This window comes from Lampris incognitus, chromosome 2, assembly GCF_029633865.1.
Source record: "Lampris incognitus isolate fLamInc1 chromosome 2, fLamInc1.hap2, whole genome shotgun sequence".
Lineage (NCBI taxonomy): Eukaryota > Metazoa > Chordata > Actinopteri > Lampriformes > Lampridae > Lampris > Lampris incognitus.
In genome coordinates, this window is record NC_079212.1 from 34,266,900 (window position 1) to 34,290,966 (window position 24,067).

The 24,067-nt window shown below is 45.0% G+C and overlaps 2 protein-coding genes across 2 annotated transcripts in view; one reads left to right on the forward strand and one right to left on the reverse strand.

The window, feature by feature from the left end:
* Positions 1-1,712: 1,712 nt before the first annotated feature.
* On the forward strand, positions 1,713-7,033 carry LOC130108147 (uncharacterized). The gene is made up of 4 exons (XM_056274999.1): positions 1,713-1,948; positions 3,707-3,762; positions 4,571-4,739; positions 6,017-7,033. Exons 1-4 carry the CDS (start codon positions 1,744-1,746, stop codon positions 6,409-6,411), a joined length of 825 nt encoding a protein of 274 aa, XP_056130974.1. The 5' UTR covers positions 1,713-1,743; the 3' UTR covers positions 6,412-7,033.
* Positions 7,034-19,104: 12,071 nt separating this feature from the next.
* Positions 19,105-24,067, reverse strand: part of celsr3 (cadherin, EGF LAG seven-pass G-type receptor 3) — a 171,926-nt gene continuing 166,963 nt past the window's right edge. Inside the window, 3 exon segments of the mRNA XM_056299484.1 lie at positions 19,105-19,132; positions 20,117-21,206; positions 22,036-22,230. Of these exon segments, the coding sequence (XP_056155459.1) occupies positions 19,105-19,132; positions 20,117-21,206; positions 22,036-22,230 (1,313 nt within the window).

The following is a 24,067-nucleotide window of genomic DNA, read 5'->3' on the forward strand; positions in this document are numbered from 1 at the left end:
ATCACATAAACATTATTCCCATTCAAAAAGTACAAAGCATGCGTTTTCCCCTTTCCTTATTCTTTAATGTTGTTTTACAGTGATTGGCAAACAACGAATGGGGGCATCACTGCCTCCTACTGATCTGGAGTATGGACTGGGGACATTTACACACTACGTGAAACAAAACTAACAAAAACCCCTTAAATTATTATTATTAAACCCTGTTGATTTTACGTACCACTATTCCTATTTCCTGATGCTTTATTTCAGAATCGTATTTACAAGAAACTCTTCCCCTGTTTTTTGGAGGCTGTTCATTATTTCTCTATCTTCTCCATTTCTCCCTCCAGATCGCATGCCTTTTTTCCTTTTTCTTCCGTGTATGGTTATTAACCAATCACAGACATTTTTACTGCCAGCACTCCGATGTGAGGCGGACGTCGATTGGTTGATAATTTGGGATTAGTTTGTTATGGAGCTGAAGTCACATGTAAAGGGCCGAGATATGGGCTGATACGTCAAATAGTGGAGTTGCCAAGTTGGCAGTTTCCCGCCAAATAGGAGCTAATTTGAAATTGCAATCGCGAGTGAAAAATCAGAAGTTACGGGACGGCGTTTTTTCTATTACTCTCAAAATGTACCACGGTTGCCATTTTTTTTAAAACTGCAGTCAGTTGAATATCAAAGCCTGTTGTTTTTAATGAACGTATACGGACCCTGGTGTTAAACAGCTGCCATTCCTGGCAACCTAAAGATAGGGGTTGGAGAGAGAGCAAGTGGGTGGCGCGTGTGTTTTGGGATGTCATGTCACTTTCAGCGTTGGCAGCAGGGTTGCCACATCTGCGGGTTTCCCGCCCGGTGAGGATGCTCCGAAGTTTGGCACCGGGTGTGAAAAATGCATTATTATAGGCCACTGGTGTTTGGACTGCTTTCAGAAAAACCACGGCCACGTAAAGAAAGCAATTGAAATGAAAATAGCTGTTGATATATGACAGACTGACTTGGAAATCGGCTGCACCAAAGGTGGAAGACAAGTGCAGAGTGGAATGGGTTAATTTTCTGACAAAGGTGGGTGGAGGAAGGGCCGTGTGTGTTGTGTTGTGTTGTGTTGTGTTGTGTTGTGTTGTGTTGTGGTGTGTTGTGTGGTGTGTGTGTTTGTTTGGAGAGTGCGGTTCTACAAAGCGAACGACAGGTAATAACTATAGGTAAATGGGGAAAACAAGGAATGAAGAATTAACAAAAATAAACAAATAAATAAAACTTTGAAACAGAAATGAGAGTCCACCACAGTGACTTTTTGTTACCCATTCTTACACTGTTGAAGGGATCTCTGGTCCTTACTACGACACACCGAAAATCTTAACAGAGGCTGCAATACGCGTCCTCTACGCTCGCCCACCCTGTCTCGCGTGTGGATGTTTTATCTGAAGAACTGACAGGTGATACTGATTTCCCCGGCCTCAGAGCTTTCAGATAACGTTACCAATGCAACCTATTACAAGTTGCACTGTCTCGTGTTTTAATTATCTTGTACAGCTGGTTGCTGATTCAAAAATATAAACCACACAGATAAGGGATTCTCCGGCATTTCGACATGTGTGACGTGACAGGTTTTTTTTTTTTGGTGTTTTGGCGACAGGTAATAGCCAGGTTTGGAGCCTCCTTGGGCTTGAACGGGTGTTCATGACCTGGCAACACTGGGTCCAGACTTCTCACTAGCAAAAAAACAGACTTGCTAGCGGACAAGCTAACTTCGCTGCTATGCCCGGGAGATGCAAATTCAAAGATGCCTGGCTCAACAAGGATATTTACAAAGACTGGCTTGTCAGAGACTCGCAAAACATCCACGTAGCCATATGTATAGCTTGTCGCAAAGCAATCAAACTTCAAACTATGGGCGAGGCAGCCCTTACGAGCCATGCAGGGGGAGCTGGGCACCAAGCGGCGGTCCGCAAGCTAATAGAAGGTAGCTTAGCTTGACTACGGAGGGAATACGTCGCAACGGGCATGCCATAAGAAAATTACTTCACAGTATTTAAGGGTTCATATTTTTATTTGTCAGTAGTTATCCTCGGTTTATTATATACAGTGTGTGTGTGTGCGTGTGTGTACTATAGGGCAAGATCATTTAATTTAACTGCTGCAGCAAACTTAAGAGAAATGTGTGTATTATATACGCTGTTGTGTGTCTGTACAAATGTGTACGTATCTGCTGCTTACATTCCTACAGACACATGACGGGCCAACATCCAGTGTTTCCCTAGCTGGTTAAACTGCAATGTTTTAATAAATAATTTCAATAAATCGATTTCTGGCGATAGTAAGAGATGCACTCTGCCTCGCTCCAAGTTGGGATCCTACGTTTGTTTTTAACGACTCCCCTCCCGTCCCCAGTTGTTGTTTCTGCCGTGCCGAAATGTTGCAAAAACCTTTAAACACCAATGTAGATGAGCGAGTTATACTTCAGCATTTCTACACGAATCCTCCTTTAATGACACATAAGACGCAGTTATGTCTCGCTGAGAAACTATCCTAACGTGAGCTTCTGAGCTGACTTCTGCATCTTAGTAATCTTGTCTCAAATGTACACATAAGCGCTTTGCATTTAGTACATTGTCCAGTTCAAGTTCGTTTTTTTGTGCAAAAAATTAAAATGTAAATGCGATAAGTCTTTTTGCATTTTCATTATCGCTGCAAAAAAAAAACTTGATGACTAGGCTCCAGCATCCCCGCGACCCCGAGAGCAGGATAAGCGGTTAACATAATGGATGGATGGATGGATGGATGGGTGAATTAATCGAAGTGGCGTTTACATTTTTTTTGATCTATAAAGCAACGGCATGCTCTGTCAAACCGAAATGCCAAATGCGTTCAATTGAACCTTCAAATAGAAACACAGCACTCGCGTTTTAATTTTTTGGGGCAAACCTAATGCCATTTGAAGTGGAACTTACAAATTCAATTTGCTAATGCGTTATCATTTGGATAAGGTTCACCCTATGCTTATATACAGAAAGACCGCCCGGTCATCCCCAGTAGGATGTTCTCGGTCAACTGACTCCTTTAATTAAATCAACACACGTGAATAAATTAGAATCCTGCAAAAGTGGACGCCATAGGCCAGTATCATACTTTCAAAGGCAAACGATTATATTTTGGAATTCTAAATTTAAAACCCTATACATGCGTTACACCAGCAGAGTGGTGCAGCGGAAGCGTGCTGGGCCCATAACCCAGAGGTCGATGGATCGAAACCATCCTCTGCTAGGTGGTTTATAGTATGAAAGTGTTGTCTTTAACATCGACACTCTGCCCCCCCCCTCTCTCACACAAGCCGTTTCATCAAAGTTAGGTTCAATTTACAACTTGCTAACCAATCTGATTTGAATCAGTAAATAATTCACTTATAACGGATTAATATGATTGATAATATTTAGAGCACAGCTGACACCACAACCGTTTTAGGAATGTAGCTGTGTTGCTGCGAGGTGCTTTGGAGGAAAAAAAAATCCTCCAAACAGGATATATGAGATGTAATGTTGAACGTGCGCGCGCGCACACACACACGGCTGAAGGATAATGTACAAACATTTACCACTAGGTGGCAGTAGTAACATTAATTGAAATAAACATAATTATTCAACCACGGTCAATCCTTTTACGTATTCTCTTTAACTGCAGCGTTTATTAGTATCTCTTTCACTTACCCCTTTTCTCTCTCTAGGTAACATACAGAGGGTGAATAATGGTGAGCAGGTGAATGGAGAAAGTATCGATCAGGTAACAATTTTTAAAGACTGCAAAATTTTTGAAGGATGCAGTAAAAAAAACATGAAAAGTTTGGGTTTACATACGTTTTGGCTTCGGTTTATGTTAGAGGAATAATTACATAATATCACAACAGCAAAACAAAGTATTTTCCTTTGTCGTATAAGTCTAAAGGCCTATTATGAATATTGCTTGATTTTCTTATATATTTTTTATTTATGTTTATTTTCTCCCTTTTCTTTTCTGATGAAAACTCTAAGCCATATGACACGAGTGTATGTTCTTAGTCTGTTAGTGACGGTGTTTGTGTATACTTGCATGTTGTTTGTGTATACATGCATGTATCATTAATGAGTGTTCTTGGTTTGTGTGTGTGTGTGTGTGTGTGTGTGTGTGTGTGTGTGTGTGTTGTGACTATGACTGATTCATTGTGCTGCTGTAACATGGGTGTTTATGGGATGCATTGTTTTCGGGTGCTGTGCTGAATTGTGTCTCTGTCTCTTGCTATGTCTGGAATTATTGATTATACATACAAATTGTGCATACCACATTCCTGTAATTGTTTCTTGTGGTATGCTGCCTGGAGAGTGCCACTTTTCAAGTTCTTGGAGGGTTTTTAGACAATTCTCCTTCACATTCCTTTTCAAAGTATGTATTGTATCTTTTTTATGTGTGTACATAAAAAACAAAGTAAAAACAACTGTTAAGTTTGTTATTATTTCATTTGTTTGTTAATACTAAATAGGGAAATACTTTCTGAAAATTAGAAACTTTACATTTAAGTGAAATACCACTAAACTATTTTTTCCCTTCTTCTCAGGTTGAAGACAACAAAGAACAAGTGGCAATCTGCCTCCAGCTCAACTCCATGGACAGAATGACGGGAGATGGGCAGACTGAACTATGCCACAATGCCAGGACAAACTCCATTTCCCACAATTCAGGATATCAGGAAGTCACGTTCCCATCTACTTACATCAATTCATCAGGTACCCTTAAGTAAAGCAATACATGTAGCATCTGCCAAGCACCAAATTTAAGCAGTATTAGTCAAGTTGTGTTGCTTGAAGGTGTATTTGTTGCCCAGAGACAAAACTTGGTGAGCAAATATTTGGGCCTGCTCAGGACTTTTTCACATGGAGTCAACTGAAGGTAGTCATTGCCAAAAGAGTTCTTTTACAATTTTAAATTACATAGCATTTTTGAGATTGTACACAAGTGTGAACTATAGCCAATGAGATAACTGATTATGAATTAATATTCGCATCAACGTCTCACTTCTCCGTCATTGGACATGATATGGGCAGCACAGTGGTTAGCACAGTTGCCTCACAGCAATAAGGTCCACAGTTTGAGCCCCAGGGTAGTCCAACCTCAGGGGTCATCCCGGGTCGTCCTCTGTGTGGAGTTTGCATATTCTCCCCGAGTCTGTGTGGGTTTCCTCCAGGCGCTCTGGTTTCCTCCCACAGTCCAAAGACATGTAGGTCAGGTGAATCGGCCGTACTAAATTGTTCCTAGGTGTGAATGTGTGTGCGTGTCTTGGCCCTGTGATGGCCGGGTGGCCTGTCCAGGGTGTCTCCCTGCCTGCTGCCCAGTAACTGCTGGGATAGGCTACAGCATCCCGTGACCCTGGTTGGGATAAGGGGCTTGGATAATGGATGGATGGATGGGTGGGTAACAAAGTTTCTGTTATGGTTTGAAATGTTCACTAGACAATTACAATGGTCAAAAATACCATAATGTTAAAATGATGAGAATTGAAGATATTGTATTATATCTCCCATCCCCCAGTTAATGTTGCTGGCTTGTGCGGGTTTTGTCTTTGTGAAGGAAAAAGGAATAGCAGCTGAGGAAGAAACTTGGTCCAAAAAAAAGCAGAGGCTTCAGCATCTGAAATGTTTTTTTTTCACCGACTGATAGCGCTACCTGTTATTTATTGTATCTGGTATTATCCACACCACTACATTTTTATTCGACAGAACTGAATATCACAACACCCATAGGTGAGATCATTCAGTGTTGTTGATGATGGAACTGTCTACTCTCTCCACGAGGCCTCAGCACCTGAAATATTTTTTTTTCACCGACTGATAGCGCTACATGTTATTTGATGTATCTGATATTATCAACACCACTAGCTTTTTATTCGACAGAGCTTTTTCAAATTGTTAGAATATCACAATTATTGTGAAACTGAATATCACAACACCCATAGGTGAGATCATTCAGTGTTGTTGATGATGGAACTGTCTGCTCTCTCCACAAGGCTCGTCCATGGTCACCGGCAACCTCCTCCACCCCTCCTCATCACACCGTCGGGCAGACAGACGCCCGCCTCGCCCTCGCACTGCACACCTCTCCAGACAAGAGGAGCACCAAAGGCTGCAGGTCCTGGAGCAGCAGGAGCAGATGAATGTGCTGGAATGGGAGCAGAGGCTGAAGGTTCTAGAATGGGAACAGGAACTCCTGAGGGAGAAGAGGAAAGCGGCAAGGCAGAAGGAGAGAGCCTTCAGGATGAAGAAAAACTACTACAAGGCCAAGTTGAAGATGATGGGGGAGGAAGTTCCGCTGTCTTCGTCGAATAGCAGTAGCGATGAAGATGAGAGTAAAAACAGCGGCCAGCTGAGGAAAGTGATCGTCTGTTTAGATGGGACAAGCTGATCGAATTGTTGTATAGTTTGTTGCTGTGACAGTTGTATCTCGCCTTTTTTTTAATTTTCTTTTATTCTTACACTCTTGTCCGTATATCAAGGAAATATTGGCATTTTAACGCATTGCTTAATGATCTTAAAAGTTCAGCACAACAGTTTAAGTTTTTCATCAAGCAAAGGGATCAAGATTTTTTGTCGTTTTTCTGTCATTATTATGCGCAAAGAGAAAATTATTATTATCATCATTATTTTTGCATCTAGTACAGTGTGGGGCCAAAGAGTTTCAGGGGAGGTGCGGAAAAAAAGCAGGGAAATACGAGAAAATGTCCAAACCTATCAGAAAGCCCAGAAAGTATGATGACGTAGTTGGGATTTTCTTGGGCCCAGACTCACTGCTCCCATGAAGGTAGGGAAGGCTATGTAGGTTATCCATAGTGGGGTTAAAAAGAGTAAACTTGTGTGTTTTACCCAGAGCGTGTTTTAAACCTTACTTAAAAGGGCAGGTTAAGGCCTTACGCAGGGTGTCGGGAAGCAGCAATGTGCACCAATGGGTTGTGTACATTTTCATGTTCTCCTTTCGGTTTTTGTTAAAAGGTGACATATGCGTTCGATTTTTTTTTTTACTTCAGAAACATGCACAAATAGGTGTTTACCTATATACTAACTCTTAACCACTTTTATTGATTTTTATTCAAATGTGGGAGATTGTATTGGGACTGAGTGTTCAAAATAAACATTTTTGAACCCTTTATGGTTGCAACCCTTTATTTTAAAACAGAGTGGATTGTTACTTACCTGTCCGATTACCCCCCAATTCCGAGCCGTCCCGGTCGCTGCTCCACCCCCTCTGCCAACCCGGGGAGGGCTCCAGGCTACCACATGCCTCCTCCAATACATGTGGAGTCACCAGCCGCTTCTTTTCACCTGACAGTGAGGAGTTTCACCAGGGGGACGTAGCGCGTGGGAGGATCACGCTATTCCCCCCAGCCCCCCCCCCCCCGAACAAGCGCCCCGACCGACCAGAGGAGGCGCTAGTGCAACGACCAGGACACATACCCAAATCCAGCTTCTCACCCGCAAACACGACCAATTATGTCTGCAGGGACGGCCGACCAGGCCGGAGGTAACACGGGGATTCGAACTGGCGATATCCGTGTTGGTAGTGGATTGTTACATTATTATCAGTGACGGCTGGTGGTGATATTAGGTGGGTTGGCTAACAAATGAAGTATATCCATATATAGTTCACACTGCAGCAACAGCAACATAAAATCTTGAGATACCAAGTTAGAGCAACGACACTATATACCTTGTTATAACAAGTGCTCTACAACAACACTATAGGGAAGTGTAAGAATGGCCTGATGCCAAAAAACTCGCGCTCTCTCGCTCTCTCACACACACACACACACACACACACACACACACACACACACACACACACACACACAAAATTTGACTATTTGTCTCTGTACACATTAGCATGTCATGTTTAACAAGAATAACATATGCAGGAATGATGGAATGATGGAGTGATATGCTACATGATAGAACAGATTGCATAAAACTTGTAGCCTACAATGCCAGAAAAGGGCTCACCTAAGGATGCACAACAAAACGTGTCCCAACTGAAACGACTGCCAATAAATAATAATTACTGCAGCTGTTTTTATCACAACTGTTTTGCAACACATTGTGTCAAAAACGAAACAATTTGGTAAGCACAGCAAAAATAACGGTCATTATAGAAGAAAGACGAGCAATATGTAGACAAGAACGCTAAACATGTCTGGTGGTCTTTTGAGAGGTCTACAGGCTTGGGCCTACCTTATTTGAAGAGAAGCTCACATCGACGACCTTTCTGGGATGCAAACAGATTAATCACCATGTCATTAAACTCTGGTGATTTTGGGATGAAGTCCCGCTCAACAGACAGCATAGCCAGGGCGTTCAGCCTACCCTGTCCCATAGTACTTGGGAGGGATGATTTGTTCCTCTTAAGTGTACTGAAACACCTCTCTGACTCCGCAGATGGCATGGGGGTTGTGATGGCTATTTGTGTTAATTTCAATGTTTCAGAAAAAGTGCTCTGAAGATTATTCTCAGATTGTTCCCTGAGCACAATCACACACTGGCTTACACACGTGTTTCTGTAGGCTATCTTATAAAGAATGACACATACACGAGTTGCTCAGTGTAGCCAAGTATAATCAAAGTGTTGTGACATGTTCCTGAGCGCGGGTCATGTGTATCTAAGGTAAACTAGTGGATAGCCGATGGCATCAATCTATCTAGACCCGTAACATCCTCCTTTTCCAAGTATAAACACATACACATGAAGTTAGTGCAAAATAAAATTACTTTCATATACGAACAACCAATAACAGTGCAACAGCAGTAAATCTCTTCATATCCCATACCAGTGTAATAACCACAGTAGCGTATGATAACATTTCTCCTCTTTTCTCCCTCTCTCCCACATAGCAACCATCAACATTATTCAGATTACATAGTGAGTTTCAGTGGAGGTTTAGACAGCCGTCCAACCCTTGTGTAAGTGTGTCCATCCGAACGCGGAGCGCCAACAGGAGTAGATGGCGCCTTGGGCATGGACCTGATGGGGCTCGGCTCGAACACAGCCTGAGGGGTCTCAATGACAGTTTCTGTAGCTGGATCCCCGTCCGGTGTGTGTGCCGCAGCGGGTTCAACAGGATCGTGCGCGGCTCGTGCAGCTGGCTCAGCCATTCTGAGATCGATCCTGTTACGACGGTACAGGGAGCCATCAATGTCCACAAGATAAGACCTCGGCGCAACCCTGCGGAGACAAGTTCCGACTCTCCAGCGGCCAGTGTTATCACCTGGCAGGGGCTTCATCCGTACGACTTCCCCAATTTCAAGTGCCGGCAATTCACGGGCAGATCTGTCATAGAAGGATTTGGCGAGTTGCTTCCTGTGGCGCAGCTTTTCAGTGACGCCCACGACAACAGCTGGTTCCAGGAGCTTGCTTGCCGCCGGGATGGACGTCTTCAACCGGCGGGACATGAGGCGTTGTGCTGGGCTGCTGCCCATGTTTTCCGTAGGTGTATTCCTCCAGTGAAGCACGGCTTTCCAGGGGTCTTCACCATCATGCGCGGCCTTACGCAGAAGATTTTTTACAATTTTCACGGCCGACTCGGCCTTGCCATTCGCTTTCGGGTGTCTGGGAGAGGAGGTCACGTGCTCAAATTCCCACTCAGAAGCGAACCGTGTGAACTGAGCTGTGAACTGAGGGCCGTTGTCTGTAATAACCTTCTCTGGCTGACCATGTCGGGCGAACTGTGCCTTACATCGCTTGATGACTGTCTCTGCAGACATGTCGGGTAGAAGCTCAATCTCCCAAAAATCGGAATAGTGGTCGACTATTAGGAGATAGTCTTTCTGTCTGAAGCTGAATAGGTCCATGCTCAAGACCTGCCATGGCCTGGTTGGTACTTCGTGAGAGAGCATGGTCTCCTTTTGCTGATTGTGGGCGTACACATTGCAGGTCGAGCAGCTGCTTACAAAGTCCTTTATCTCTGACTGCATGTTGGGCCAGTACAATGTCTCTTGAGCGTGTCGGTAGCATGCATCACCCCCTATGTGACTTGAATGTATCCGCGTCAACATTTCTGGGCGGAGTGACTTTGGGATGATGACTTTTTGCCCCCGGAACAGAACTCCGTTCTGCACACTGATTTCATCCCTGAAGGGCCAGTACTCCCTAGCGATGAGGGGCGCTTCCTCCTTTACATCTGGCCAGCCCACGAGAACAGTGTTCTTCAGTGCCTGTAAGCATTCATCTCTGTCGGTGTGTCGTCTGATCTGTTCCAGCCGCTGGTTAGTCACATTCAGGTACTCTGCCTGGTTCACGTGCTGTATGTCTTCCTGCTCTTGTTGCAGAGAGCAGATAGCGTGTCGCTGATATGCAGTCCCTCTGCCAGAGCATCCAGCCGTAGCTCTGCTGAGCGTGTCGCTTATGAACATCTCTGGGCCTGGTTTGTAGATTACCCTCAGGTCGTAGTTCTGCAGAGTCATGAGCATGCTCTGGAGTCTCTTGGGCGCATTGAGAAGTGGCTTGCTGAAAATAGAGATCAGAGGCTTATGGTCCGTCTCTGCTGTGATTGGGTCGCGGCCATATAGGTAATGGTGAAACCTCTGGCAGGCGAAGACGATACTGAGACACTCCTTCTCAATTTGTGCATAGTTTTTTTCGGTGGGGGTGAGCCCTCGAGGCAAATGCGATGGGCTGACCTTCCTGCATGAGACAACATCCGAGACCGCTCTGGCTGGCGTCGCTCTGGATTGCGATTGGCTTAGTTACATCATAGTAGCGCAGGACGGGCATGGCTGTCGCCAGCGCCTTAAGCTCATGAACCGCCGCCTCGTGCTTAGGCAGCCAGTGCCAGGGTGTGTCCTTGTCCAACAGGCGTCGCAACGGCTCGCAGACAGTAGATAGATGAGGCATGAACTTGGCTAAATAGTTAGCGAAGCCAATGAGACGCTGCACGCCCTTGGCATCTGTTGGGTTCGGCATGTCAATAATGGCTCTCACCTTCTCTGGATCGGGCTACAGTCCAGCAGATGAGAGAATGTGGGCATGAAACTGCACCTCAGCCACCTTGAACTGCAACTTCTTCAGGCCGAGGCGAAGCTTGACCTCGCGGCAGCGTTCCATCAACGCCGCAAGCTTGACGTCGTGGTCGTCCCCAGCCTCCTTGTCTGTGTCCCCGCAGCCGACGACCAGGATATCGTCTGCAATGGGCTCAACGCCCTTCAGACCGGCGAGGAGCTCGTGCTGTTTGCGCTGATATACCTCGGGCGCCACCGATACTCCAAATGGTAACTTGAGCCACCGCTTCCTCCCCCAGGGGGTCCAGAACGTGGTCATGAGGCTACTCTCATAGACCAGTTTGCATTGCAGGAATGCATCCCGAGCGTCCACTAACGTGAAGACTCTGGCCTTGGGCAATTTATACAAAATGTCCTCCAAGGTAGGCATGATGTAGTGAGAGCGCTTTAGGGCTTTGTTCAATGGTTTAGGGTCAATGCATATTCTCAGCTTCTCCGGTTTTTTAACAATCACCATGTTGCTGATCCAATCTGTAGGATCTGTGACAGGCGCAAGGTGGCCGTCAGCCTCGTACTTGTCCAGCTGGGCTTTGACTGCTGCTTTCATTGCGATTGGGACATTGCGAGGGGCACTCTGTACTGCAGCAACACTAGGATCAAGGTCAAAATGGACCTCCCCAGGCACGGATTCCACAGGGGAGTTGAACACGTCACTGTATCTGTTGATAAGCTGTTCTTTAGTTAGGGCTCCTGGTTGTGTGTGTTCCATTTTGAGCACATCCTCTGGAATTGTGAAATGCATGAGCCCTAAGCGTTCACAGGTGGAGCCTGACAGAAGAGGATGTTGGCTGGTCCTCACTATTTCGAATGAGAGCTTGTGTGTTTGGCCTCTCACAGTACAGTCAGTCTCAAAGGTGCCCATAGAGCTCAGTGTTTCCCCCGAATACAGCTTCAGTCTGGTGTCACTCGGGCGGAGAGGTGTGTTTGGGGCCAGCCTTTTCTTGTCTTGAAAGCCCATTACATTGCAGGTGGCTCCAGAGTCCAGCTGACATTGTTGTGGCTTGTCGTGGAGTTTCAGAGTCACAAACCACTTCTTTCCTTTGGTGTGCACTGCGCCGATTGACTCAAACATGTACAGATCATCTGCATCCTTACTATGCTCTGGGGGTTCTTCTGTGTATTCCACACAGTTTACCTTGCCCTCAGCATGCCCCTTTTTGCTCTTTAAGCACACTTTAGAAAAGTGATTAAGTGTCCCACATGACCTACATTGTTTCCCGAAGGCCGGGCAATGCTCTCTGCCCCTTGAATACGAGCTGCCACAATATTTGCAATTGCCTGCATCTCCTGCTGTTCTGGGTGGATTGCTTTGTTTCCATTGGTTTTGTCTGGGTTGCCTAGCAACGGCATGCACTGCCTCCGGCTGCGGTGTTGTTGCAAACTCCATTGCTCTCATACGGATGTCAGTTTGCTCTGCTGCGCGACACATGTCAATAGCTGTGACCATGTTCAAATCCTTCTCTCTCAACAGCCTGCGCCTAACGGCCTCGCTTGCAACTCCCAGGACTATCTTATCACGGATCATTTCATCTTTCAACTGTCCATACTCACAGGTTGCTGCCCTCTCTCTCTCTCAGTCTCGTCACAAAGGTATCAAACGATTCTCCTTCCTCCTGCTTGCAACTCCCGAAAATGTACCTCTCGTATATTGTGTTTTTTGCTGGCTTGAAGTATTTCCCCAACTCTCTCAGTATGGCGTCAGGATCCCCTTGATCATCTTCTGAGAGGTTCAGATTGTGGCGGTAAATATGCCTGCATTCACTTCCCATCACACTCCTTAGAGTAGCCGCTTGTATTTTCTTGTCCTTGCCAAGTATGCCCGTGACGAGGACGCAGTCTTCATATTCGGCCCGAAAAATGTCCCAATTGACACTCCAATCGCCTGTGAAGCTCATCGGGGACGGTGGTGGAATATTCACGTTAGCTGCCATTGTATGTGATTCTATCGGCGCCGGTAATGCTAGCGTTAGCTCCTCTGTGACAACGTCTTCAGCAGAAGTACTTTGCTCTGAATCGGAATCCTCCGACATGTGACCTACTCAGGCCTACAAACGTAAACATGCGAGCTAGTAAAATAAGAAATAAGTTCTCCGACTTCTGGCACCATGTTTCTGTAGGCTATCTTATAAAGAATGACACATACACGAGTTGCTCAGTGCAGCCAAGTATAATCAAAGTGTTGTGACATGTTCCTGAGCGCGGGTCATGTGTATCTAAGGTAAACTAGTGGATAGCCGATGGCATCAATCTATCTAGACCCGTAACAACACGCCACACCGGTTGTCTCGTCAGCTTGCACAGCCACGAATGGTGCTTGCGATGTCATCAGCCAATTTTTGTCCATAAACGGCGAACATACAATTAAGCAACTCATTTTGGCTTGTCTTAGACGTGTACTTGGCTACCTGTTTGTTTGACAGGTGATCGGCTAACTGGCTCTCCAAAAAAGAGACCTGGTCAACGAGGTCCAGAAACACGCCCCGCTGGAGGGAAGTCGGAGATTCGTCGGACCCCCGCAGAGCTAGCTCATGTGCCCCACGAGACTTAATACAGTCCACAATCCGTGTTTCTTTACCAGCTCGTTGTGTCTCTGTGTAGAGATGCGGCGGCCCTCATCAAGTTGCCCGGCGATGTTAACTTCACCCAGCATTGATAGCGTTATGCTAGTTCCAATGTGACTTGTGCTGCATTCATGTTTCCTAATTTTGTCGGATAAATGTTTCAGATCCACAATTCCCTGCTGGGTCCAAGCCGCGTCTCCCCCAAAAAGCAAGCACGGGCAACGGAAAAGTGAATTCTTAGCTACACTTGCCGTTAGCCAGTCCTTTCGCTGAAACCAAGTAACACAAAACTTGCGATTTTGTCGTTTGTCCTTTTGTGTTATTTGAACATCGTTTGGACGATGTGTCCCCAGTCTCTTCACTTCCAAATTTTCCTCCAAAGTCATTGAAAAAAATGGATGAGAAAGTAAATTATCCACCTTGTTCATGCTAACACCTGCGGCCGCCATTGCCACAGTCGCTCATTTCTCTCCCTTCCCACTCTCACACATGGGGCACTCGCTGTATGTGCTGTCTGTGCTGTCATTGGTCACGTCAGTGGCCTGTGGGCAGATTTAATTTAGCCCAAATGATCAGCAAATTAAGGGGGCGTGCCAAGACACCTGTCACTCACGTAACACGAAGATGAATGGAAGCTGATGCAATTGTGTTTGGGCTGTAAAAAATTAGCCCATTTAGATATATTTTGTATTTTTCTTGTGACTATTTCGTGCTGTTGCTGCAATTAGGTTCCACCAAAATTTAAAACAACCTGTTCTAAGGTATTTTTTAACAATCATTTTCTCATCTTTATTGTAAAAGATAGGGAGGGCTTAGCCCTGTTAGCCCATTTATACCAGCCATCCCTGATTATTATGATTAGGATGGGGGAGGCTCCGGTCTGAAGTCAGGCTGACTGTCTGACACTGAAAACCCAGGCTCTAGGACTTTGCAGTTTGTTTGAGAGTTGTCTGTAGCAGCTTTTAGGCCATGTAAAACTAAACTTTCCAATGCACTCTGCACCAATTATATTCTCTTAGCAAGGAAACGGTTTCTTTGAGTTGGATGGTTCACTCTGCCCATGCCGTCTGAATGGTGACCATTATATTACTGTTGTGTTTCAGTCACTACAGAACATGGCAGATCGCCCCCCCCCGCCCCCCAACACCCCAGTATCTCAAACTGTCTTTTGCTGATTGGAAAGGGAGAGAGCCTATTAAACACACATTGTAGAACGTAAATGGAAACACCAAACATTTTCTTAACTTAGCTTCTATAACTCTAAATAAGAAAATGACTGTGAAATGTGTTTTTTCCCTTGTTTTCTTTATTTCAGAGGGTTCTCGAGATCTTTTGTCTTGCAGTTTGTTTTTTCCATTTTGAGTTGGCTGTCTGAGGGAATCTTACGTGATTGTCAAGGTGACATTTGAACCAGTTTAACTGTGGATGTGACAGTGTGCCTGAGAAGTAAATCCAAATGTCAGAAAAAGTCTTCTTTGGGGGAAAAATGTTTGGGCTGCTTGTCAGGATGTTTTTTACCTTTTTCTTTTCATTTTTTTTCACAGCTGAAAAACCTCCATCTCATAAATAACAAATCACCAAAGTAAACACAAATAAATAAAATGCAAACAAACACAGCCTTGTAGGAAGAAGTCTTTTTTTAATGTCCAACATTTCTCTTGTTGCTGCGGTAACAGAGGAACAGCTGTTTCCATTGTGGCATCACCGTGCCAACAGTGGGATGGAAGGCATCCCATAATTAATAAACTAACACAGACAGTCTCCCGTTCCTCCTATCTCCCCTCTGCATGGCTGTCTCTCTCGCTCTCTCTCTCGATATCCTTCCCCTCCTCTCTCTGCATTTCTCTCTCATTTGCCGTCACAAGACATCACAACCTTGGGTTACATTAGTGACACACCTAATAAAAGGATCACATGTGCCCCGCCCCTTTGTAGAGCTACAGATTTAAGATTCACACATTTCGGGGACATGTCAATCTAGCCTTAGTCCTCGAAACGTGGCTGAGGAGAGTACAGGATGTAATTTGGGACATAATGACACCAGTCACTATCCCAGTGCAGACGGACCATTGGTCTATGTATCCCCATGCATTTACAAACAGGTGTAAACACATCCATGTATCCTTAATCTCAATGAAACCAACCTGGAAAAACAGATGAATAAAAAGTTAAATAAAAACAGCATCAGAATTACATTTTTCTACATCAGTACTTCCATCGATTCTGTCCATTTCAATAAGTTTCTGATAAGTTTTTACAAACTGCTAAATACACCATAGTGGGAGAGACTTTTGTTTTTTTTGTTTTTCGTTTTGGGAAAAAAAATGTTGCCTGAACATCCTCTGGCTATTTATTTATGGGCTGCTGCCCCTCACGCGATCAATGTGCGTAATTTATGTAATTGGGAGTTTTAATACCAGGTGTGAAAAGAGCCTTCCTTCTGTTTTCACTCACTTGTTTTCTCACCCACCTCCAGCGAGTTTGTTGCTGTGGCAGAGTCAGATCATCAGAAACATTACATATATTTATATATATAAAAAAAGCCAAATTTAAACAAACAATACATACGCTCGGTTCTTAAAATCATACCCTCTCTTTGTATGAAAGGTCAAATTCAATCAAAAAAAATGTTTTTTTTTAATTTTAATAATCAATAAATAAAATCTCATGTCTGTACACATTTAAGGTACTGCATTAAGGGAACCTAACTAAAGCGGACAAGAGACAAAAATAGCTGGTGCAGTTGGTTCACAGAGGGGAAAAGGTGGGATTTCATTTTGGGTGCGCTCCCGGTTAAGGAGAGCTGGTTGGTAGCTGACCTTCCTGGAGGTTTTCTGGCAGTAGGCTAACACTGTCACAAAGAAGTTCACCCTCCACAACCCAAGGACACAAAGACGCCAGAGCAGCAGTCAGTAGAGATTTGTGCACACAAGGTGTGTGAGAGATGCTTGTTTTCACCGTCTGCATTTCCATCCAATTTCTCTCTCTCTCCCCTCCCCCTGCAATCCCACAATGCATGAGGACCATCTCCTTTGAATTTCACCTCTAGTATAATAACCGTTTGTGGCCCAGTTTGGCTTTTGCAGCCTCGATTAATTCGATCATTCCTTGCACCCAGTTTTATTCTCTCGCCAACTGGTCCCTCGTTCTCTACTTATTCCTCTCTCTTGAGTGCGCTCGTTTCAAAAAGTCTGGGGATAAAGAAAAAAAAGGGACAATTCTTCTGAGTTTTAACTGGCTAATTTAACACTGAGAGAATGTAAGCAATGGGCAGGACTGCTGAGGGAACTTTGTTTTCCTTTCAATTTTAATGATCCATTTCTTTTGTAATACTTTAAAGTCAGTTATGTTGTTCACAATATCAGCTTGTCTGTAGATCACTATTTTTGCTAAAAGGCAATGTTGCTAGATCACTTTTGCCACTACATCTCAGTGTGTTTTCATCTCAAGGCCTGTGCTAAAAGCAGGCTGGGAGGGTTTAGGTACCCAAAGTCCTACATTTCAAACCAGTCGGAGGCTTCTGCCCCCGACACAATGGAGCCTCTCTGCTCTCTGGAGTGATGGTCAAGTTACACTGGATTTACACATATACAAAATAGGTTATAATAACTTTTTGTGGCACAGATATGAATTTCTTTATTTAATGGTTTTGTCACTGTATAATTCAAGTTTATGAGAGGTCTGTTATAGTTATTTTGTCAAATTATCAAAGTTAGAGTTACACTGATTTAAAAGTGTTCCACGACTATAACACTTCGGACACCAAAACAATATTTTGTCCCCAGTTTCCCTTTCTTTGCATGTAAAGCAGAATTGCTTGCAAAAAAAAATTTGATTTGATACTGAATTTCAATACTTGACAAATACGTAGGCTTGCTTTTTGGATCTCAACACACAACTCAGAACAGTTGGAGAGACACCTTCTGTGGAGCTACAAGTTTGATTCAGTCTCCTTCCTGTTGCCCTTTCCTCCCCCATGACAAGTCAATTTCCAATGTCCAATGAATGATGCAGCCAAATAAAACACTCAACACAGTCTTGCCTAGTTTAAAAGAAGAAAGAAAAAAAACCCTTTGCTTCGTTGTAGCTTCCATGCTTCACTGAAAAAAGAAGAAAAAAAGATGTCACCACTTGTGTTTAACCATGGAGAGGTGACAGAAATTTGCTTTCATTTTTCACTGGAGAATATGAATATGACTGGCTTATTTCAGTTAACTGAACCTTTTGATGAAATTGCAATGTGAGCACAAAATTTGCGTGCAAGATGCTTTCAAAAACAAGTTACTTTGATACTGACAGCACGAACAAGCTGGTTCACAATGAAGAAAAAAAATCAAAAGAGTCAAATGGCTGCAGCTGTAAACGTACACACCCTTAATATAGAGAGTTGAATGGGTTTCTAGCTTCACCTCCCAGTCTCCAGATTTCATAGATATGACTATGATATGGACTCCTGCCATCGACAAATTGATATGGTCTGGTCCAGACAGCATTAGGCACAAAGATACAGATAGATGACAAGGACACATTCAAATACAGTGGGACTTGGATCACGAAACGGCACAATCTCCTGCAACAGCTGATAAACAGACTGACACGTATGTCCAGGTTTTGACAGTCAAGCCATCAACCCTCTTACAGCATCACCTCTTACGACAACCTTTTTCACTGTTAGCTTAACGTTGGCTATCCCTCTTCTCACAATCATTATGCTCCACATCAAATCTCTTTCCTTATAACTCCTTCCTGTATTTACAATCAAACCCGTCCTCTAGACATTTCCCTCGGGACCACATTTTCTGGTGTTCGTAATCTCATCCAATCACTATTGCTGGATCCCTGTTCCTAAGTTCTATACACAAAGTTAATGGGTGTGAGGAAAGGTTTTAGGGGAGACAATTTTGGGTTTGTTATTTTTTTTTCCTTCTGTGGGGGAGGGTGGGTTCGCTCCCTCGGCATCAAACGAGATACCAGTCACACCGACCTCTCTCACAACCTCACACGGACACAGTCATCAAAAAACATCACAAGATTCTTTTTTTCTTTACATCCGATGAAAAAAGATACAAAATGTATAAAAAATGTTATTTACAGTCTTTAACTCTTCTTTTCCGTCACCTTTTTCTTCCTCCAGGTGGACCTTTTCTGTATCAGGCTGATCTTTGTGTTTGTGTAGAAATCTGAGGAGTGTTTGTTTGTCTTAAGCAGTTTTTAGGTCTTAGATGTGGTCGCCTCTGCAACTGTCTGTGTCCATAAAGCCATCTTGACTTGCACGGGACTGGAAACCTCAATTTATAAACACGTAAGCCCATGATGGTAACACCATCTTAAAACCTCAACAGACCCTCCCTATCCATCTTCCTCCTCTCTATAGCCTGTCCCACTCTCATGTCGGTCCTCCACTGTCCCAGGTTTCAGGATCTTCTGTGACCTTCAGCCTTGCCTCTGATGCCTCCAGCATCTACGCAATGCATCATGGGATATGGAGGCTGTCATCAAGACTGGCCTTCACTTCTGTTGGCTCTGTGGGGGAGTAGGGGGGTGGGGGGGTGGAAAAGAGTAAAGGAATTGATGAGTTTGATGAGTTTTTTAAGTACTACATTCTGCTCTGATACACGCTTGAAATAAATTTTTTTCATCGGAAAAACAGGTGATGAAATAATGAACACAGGATGATGCAAATTGTTACTGAGCTCTTGGAGATGGACAGAAAGAAAGGAAGGAGGCAGAGAGGGAGACAAGAAGCAGGGACGAGATGGAGGATGAAAAGATAAGAGAATGACAACCCTACTGTAAGTAAAATTTGAAGCTGAAAGCGGTAACAGAAAGAGGAGGAGGAAGAGGTGAGAAGATGGAGGGAGGCAGGGGAGAGCTGCAAAGAAAGCAGCGGAGTAGTGAGACAGGGAGAGGAAGTACAGAGGATGTGAGCTCCTGTTTGGTTGCACAGGAGAATCCTCAGACAGTGGAAGGGAAAGATGAGAGGAGCAGTGAGGAGAGGAGAACGCAGAGGCATTTCCAGAGGAAAGGGAGGATAAGAGGATGGAAGAGTTGGAGAGAGCTCTCTGATCGAAGGCAGAGAAGTGAGAGATAGTTTTAGAGGGAGAAAGAATAGAGGAAAGGAGAGAAAAGGAAAGTTGGGAATGAAAAGGAACTGATGAGAAAAGAGAAAATTGTCTCCAAAGTGAGAAAGTAGTTGAAAAACTGTTAAAGGCAAGCTACATTTTCTATAGAAAATTGGTGTGCTTGCTTCAGCTGATTTATAAATTTAGTGTAAGTCTATGAGGAACTTTGAGAGAATAGAGTTTGAAAGAACCGCTGTAGGGCTGGGCAATAATTCAATATTATTGATTAACTTCTTTCAATGGTATTGTCCCAAAATGAAATTCAGATATTATGATATCATGATATTGCCCAGCATAGCGTAAGACCAGTGCCAATAAAGTGTTTTTGCTGTAGGAAGCACGCTAATATTTTGAAGTAAGGATAGTTTTGCAAGGAGAGACTTACTCGGAGTCGGGGGACACCTCGGATATACTGTGGGAGGTCGCAGAGTGGGATGGGGAGGGGGAGGGGCCATGGGCAGAGCCATTAGCACCAGGGTTAGAGGCAGAGGGGGGAGGAGTCAGGACGGAGGAACTGAACGACGCCAAGATGGACGACAGAATATCCAGGTGCTCACTGGATGGTTGGCGACTCAGGGGATTGGGATTTGAACCTGCGACCTGGGCAGCAGTCTTACCCGGGTACCTACACAAGGGTGCGGAGTCCAGACGTCCCCTGATGCGCGTTGTTGGGGGAAGCTGTTCCTGCTGGGGCTCCTCAGAGATGGGGGGAGGCGGAGAGGAGGGCGGAGGTTGGTCAGGGTGTGAGGGCTGGCGAGGGGGTAGGGTGCGAAGCCACTCCCGACAGGGCTGCGACTGGGCCGCGACCCCGCAACCTCCTCCTCCATTGGTCTCCAGTTGCTCCCTGGACCTGCTGCTTATCAGAGCCCCACCCAGGTGCTCCCTGGATGAGGCCTGACGCCGGGTTAGCGTGTTCAGTTGGGACCTTGAACCCGCCAGGTACCCCTCCATCCCTGCTCCAATCATACCCCCATTCCCACTCAGGTCCTCCCTGGAGGTGTGAGCGCTGCCTGGGCGGTGGTAGTCCAGCCTGTCCCTTGAACTGGACAGGTTCTCCCTGGATGCAGACACACGCTGGTGGTCCATCCCCAGGCCCCCTAGACCCCCTCCTCCCTGTCCCGGCCCCAGCTCCCTCCTCCGGGGTAGGAGATCAAGGTTGTCCCTGGAGCCCCGGGAGTCCAGCCGGTCCCTTGACCCTCCGACCGTCTGCCTCCCAAGCGGGTCCCGAGACAGCTGCCTCCGAGCCAGCGAGTCCAGGTGCTCCCGGGAGGAGTAGCGGGAGGCAGGCTGGGAGAGGGAGCCAGTACCGGCACAGGCTGTACCCGTGGCAGAGTACATGCGACCATAGGAGGCGGCGGGAACACCCCGGTGTCCCAGTGTAGAGGTCCGGTACCAGTTTAGCTCACTGGGGGCCCTGCCCATAGTGGTGAGGCCCTGGAGGGCGGGGGGGCACCCAATACGGTTCTTCAGTATACCTGAGAGGAGAAGAGGGGGAGAGAGGGAGGAACAATGGGGAGAAGGATGAAAGACAGACAAAGGTTGGATGGGCACAAAAGGTAGAGAAAAGAAGAGAGTGAGAAGAAGAAAAGAAAAAGGGGTTGACACGAAGAGAAGCAGAGGAGAAGATAGAAAAGATGGACATATATGGGTGTAGGAAGGAGGAGAGAAGGAAAAAGTGAAGGAGAAAATGGAAAGTGGAGAGAGAGGAAGGAGTATGTGAGAAAAGTAGGAAGGGAAGGAGGGATGTTCAAAGACAATGAGGATAGGAAAGCAGGCAAAGACAGGGAAGAGAAAAGGATGAGAAGAAGGGGGGTGAGAGGAAGGAGTCTCAACAGGGAGGGAGAGAGAGGGAGAAACAGAGATGGGGAAGAAAAAGAGATGGGGGATGGAATGGAAAAGGGCAAACAGAGGCAGGAGAGAGGGAGGAAGAGAGGCAGAACATATAAGTATAGCTATTTTAGACTCGTGACATTTCAAGGATCCGTTAGTTTGACCACATTTTATGCGCCGAATTAAAACACCTGCTGAGTCTGAGTAATCTGACTATCCTAAGGGGCATACAAATTGTGCAACTCGACTACATACTCCCCAAAGTGTGACTTCTTGCTATCAGGCAATATAACTGTGTGTGTATGTCACCCATGCTTTCAGGCTGGAAAGTGATTACTAACAGCCTTTTGCATGTCTTGCTCACTAATCTTCTCACTTTGTGTGTGTGTGTGTGTGTGTGTGTGTGTGTGTGTGTGTGTGTGTGTGTGTGTGTGTGTGTGTGTGTGTGTGTGTGTGTGTATGTGTGTACACTACCTTTGCGATGCCTGTTTGGCTGTGTGAGGACGTTCTCATCCCCGCTCGTCAGCGCCGCGTCAGCCTGATTGTTGTTGGCTGCATCCTTATTATAATCCCCCCCCAGGGGCCGCTCCGAACCCCACTTCTGCAGCGTGTGTGCCTCACACTCCTCCAGGGCAGGCCAATAGGACAGCAGGTCGTTGCCGTCAAGATCTGTAACACACCAGCAGAAACAAATGCTGTTGGGTGATTGTGAAAAAAGGGATGACATTTAAGGGGAAAAATAGTGAAACAGCACACAGTACGACTGCAGCTGGCTTGATGACTTTGACTTATCCAGATTTTAAATATTTGTGGTTCAGAAAAACTAAAAACTAACATCGCTCCAACTAAGACAAAGAAAATATAATTTTGCTTGCTAGAGGAACTATTTCTGTTTGACTCGTTTCTATTTGACTAGCGGGCTGACATGAAACCCTGAAATACTTGGTGCGAATGAGAAATGTTGGGAGAGTTGGCGTCAGTCGCTGTCTCTTGCCATCCCCAGTGTTTGGAAATGGTTTAATATGAAGGCCAGTAAAGACCAATCACCGATCAATGTTAGCCTTCAGCTAAATACTTGTTTTTAATGCAATATTAAACAACCACGTTCGATTGCAAGCTATTCACCCTTGCAGGGGCACATTATGTGTCTGCAATCCAACAAACCAATAGCAGGCACTCATATTGAAATGAAAGCTATGGATACTGAGCAGTGCTTGTCACAATCCTGACTGGTGGAAACTATATAAGTTCTCCTTCAACTCACACAAACAGAAGTCACTCGTTTAAAATGAAGGAGAGCGTATCCAAAGGAGTTGAATCAAGTGCAACTGGAAGGAGAGGCGAAACGTCTTCACAGATATATACCAAGTCCAGTTGCACTTGATTAAACTCCTTTGGTTAACCATGACCTGGATGAATGAGAACATTCACAGACAAGGAAAGCGTGGTTTATGCATAACACACTGGGACTGTCTGGAAATGAAACTTACATGTCGAAGGCCCTTCGAATTTCTATTTATTCTTTAATCCAGTTGCATATCATTTTTAAAGCAGATTACATAAAAACTAAACTCAATTATAAGTAGCCATCCAAGACTACTGTGCAAGTTTTTCTAAAGTCGCTTACTGGCTTAACCTAGGTCACAAGTGCAAAACGTGTGTATTAATCTTTTTAAAAATGGATCCACTGTGTGTATTTTAACCCGTTTTTCACCGGGAACACCGGTCTGGGGACACCTTCATGCTCATTCTGTTCTGATATTCTCACCTACAGGAGCTAGCTGGTACAACTCACGTCCTGTTGGCTCAGTGATTATCTCGACTGGAGTAAATTAAGAGTTAAATGCCTGGAGTGGTATCAAGACCACGTCCCTAACCACCCCTTCAGTGCGTGATAGTGCATGAATTAATGAGGTCTCCTAAACTGGGTTACTACGTGAGTCACCTGGCTCTTCAATTCAGCTGTCGACGCTGACCTGGATTTCATCTCAATACAGTCCAAATAGCGCGCTGATGTTCGGAATTGATTAATTATATTGATTTATAGATGGGATACAAGTCTGGCATTTTCCCTGTGGGCAAACGTCATCGGTATGTGGAGCAATGCATACTGTGGCATTTGTGTCATTTCCATTTCATAGTGTATAATCCCATATATTATGCATGACATCATTTCTGTGTATTTTTGAAAAGAGGGTATTGATTAATGGCCAATGGCTCTGACATTTTATCTTGTGATGGACTGGCGGCCTGTCCAGGGTGTCTCCCCGCCTGCCGCCCAATGATTGCTGGGATAGGCTCCAGCATCCCGCAACCCTGAGAGCAGGATAAGCGGTTCAGATAATGGACGGATGGACGTGTGTGTGTGTGAGACTTCAGTTTGGATCAGTCCTATTTAGGAGATGGGGAGACATGACGTGAAGCCTATGTATTATAAAAAGGATCCCACTTACCCAAATGGGGTGGTTCATTATACGGATGCATGTCACATATTGTACTAACAAGG

Excerpts from the sequence above, each read along its gene's own strand:
- LOC130108147 (XM_056274999.1), top strand. The coding sequence starts at position 1,744 with ATGCCCGGGAGATGCAAATTCAAAGATGCCTGGCTCAACAAGGATATT. Across the intron at positions 3,763-4,570 it reads ATGGAGAAAGTATCGATCAG|GTTGAAGACAACAAAGAACA; the intron begins GTAACAATTTTT and ends CCTTCTTCTCAG. Across the intron at positions 4,740-6,016 it reads TACTTACATCAATTCATCAG|GCTCGTCCATGGTCACCGGC; the intron begins GTACCCTTAAGT and ends TCTCTCCACAAG.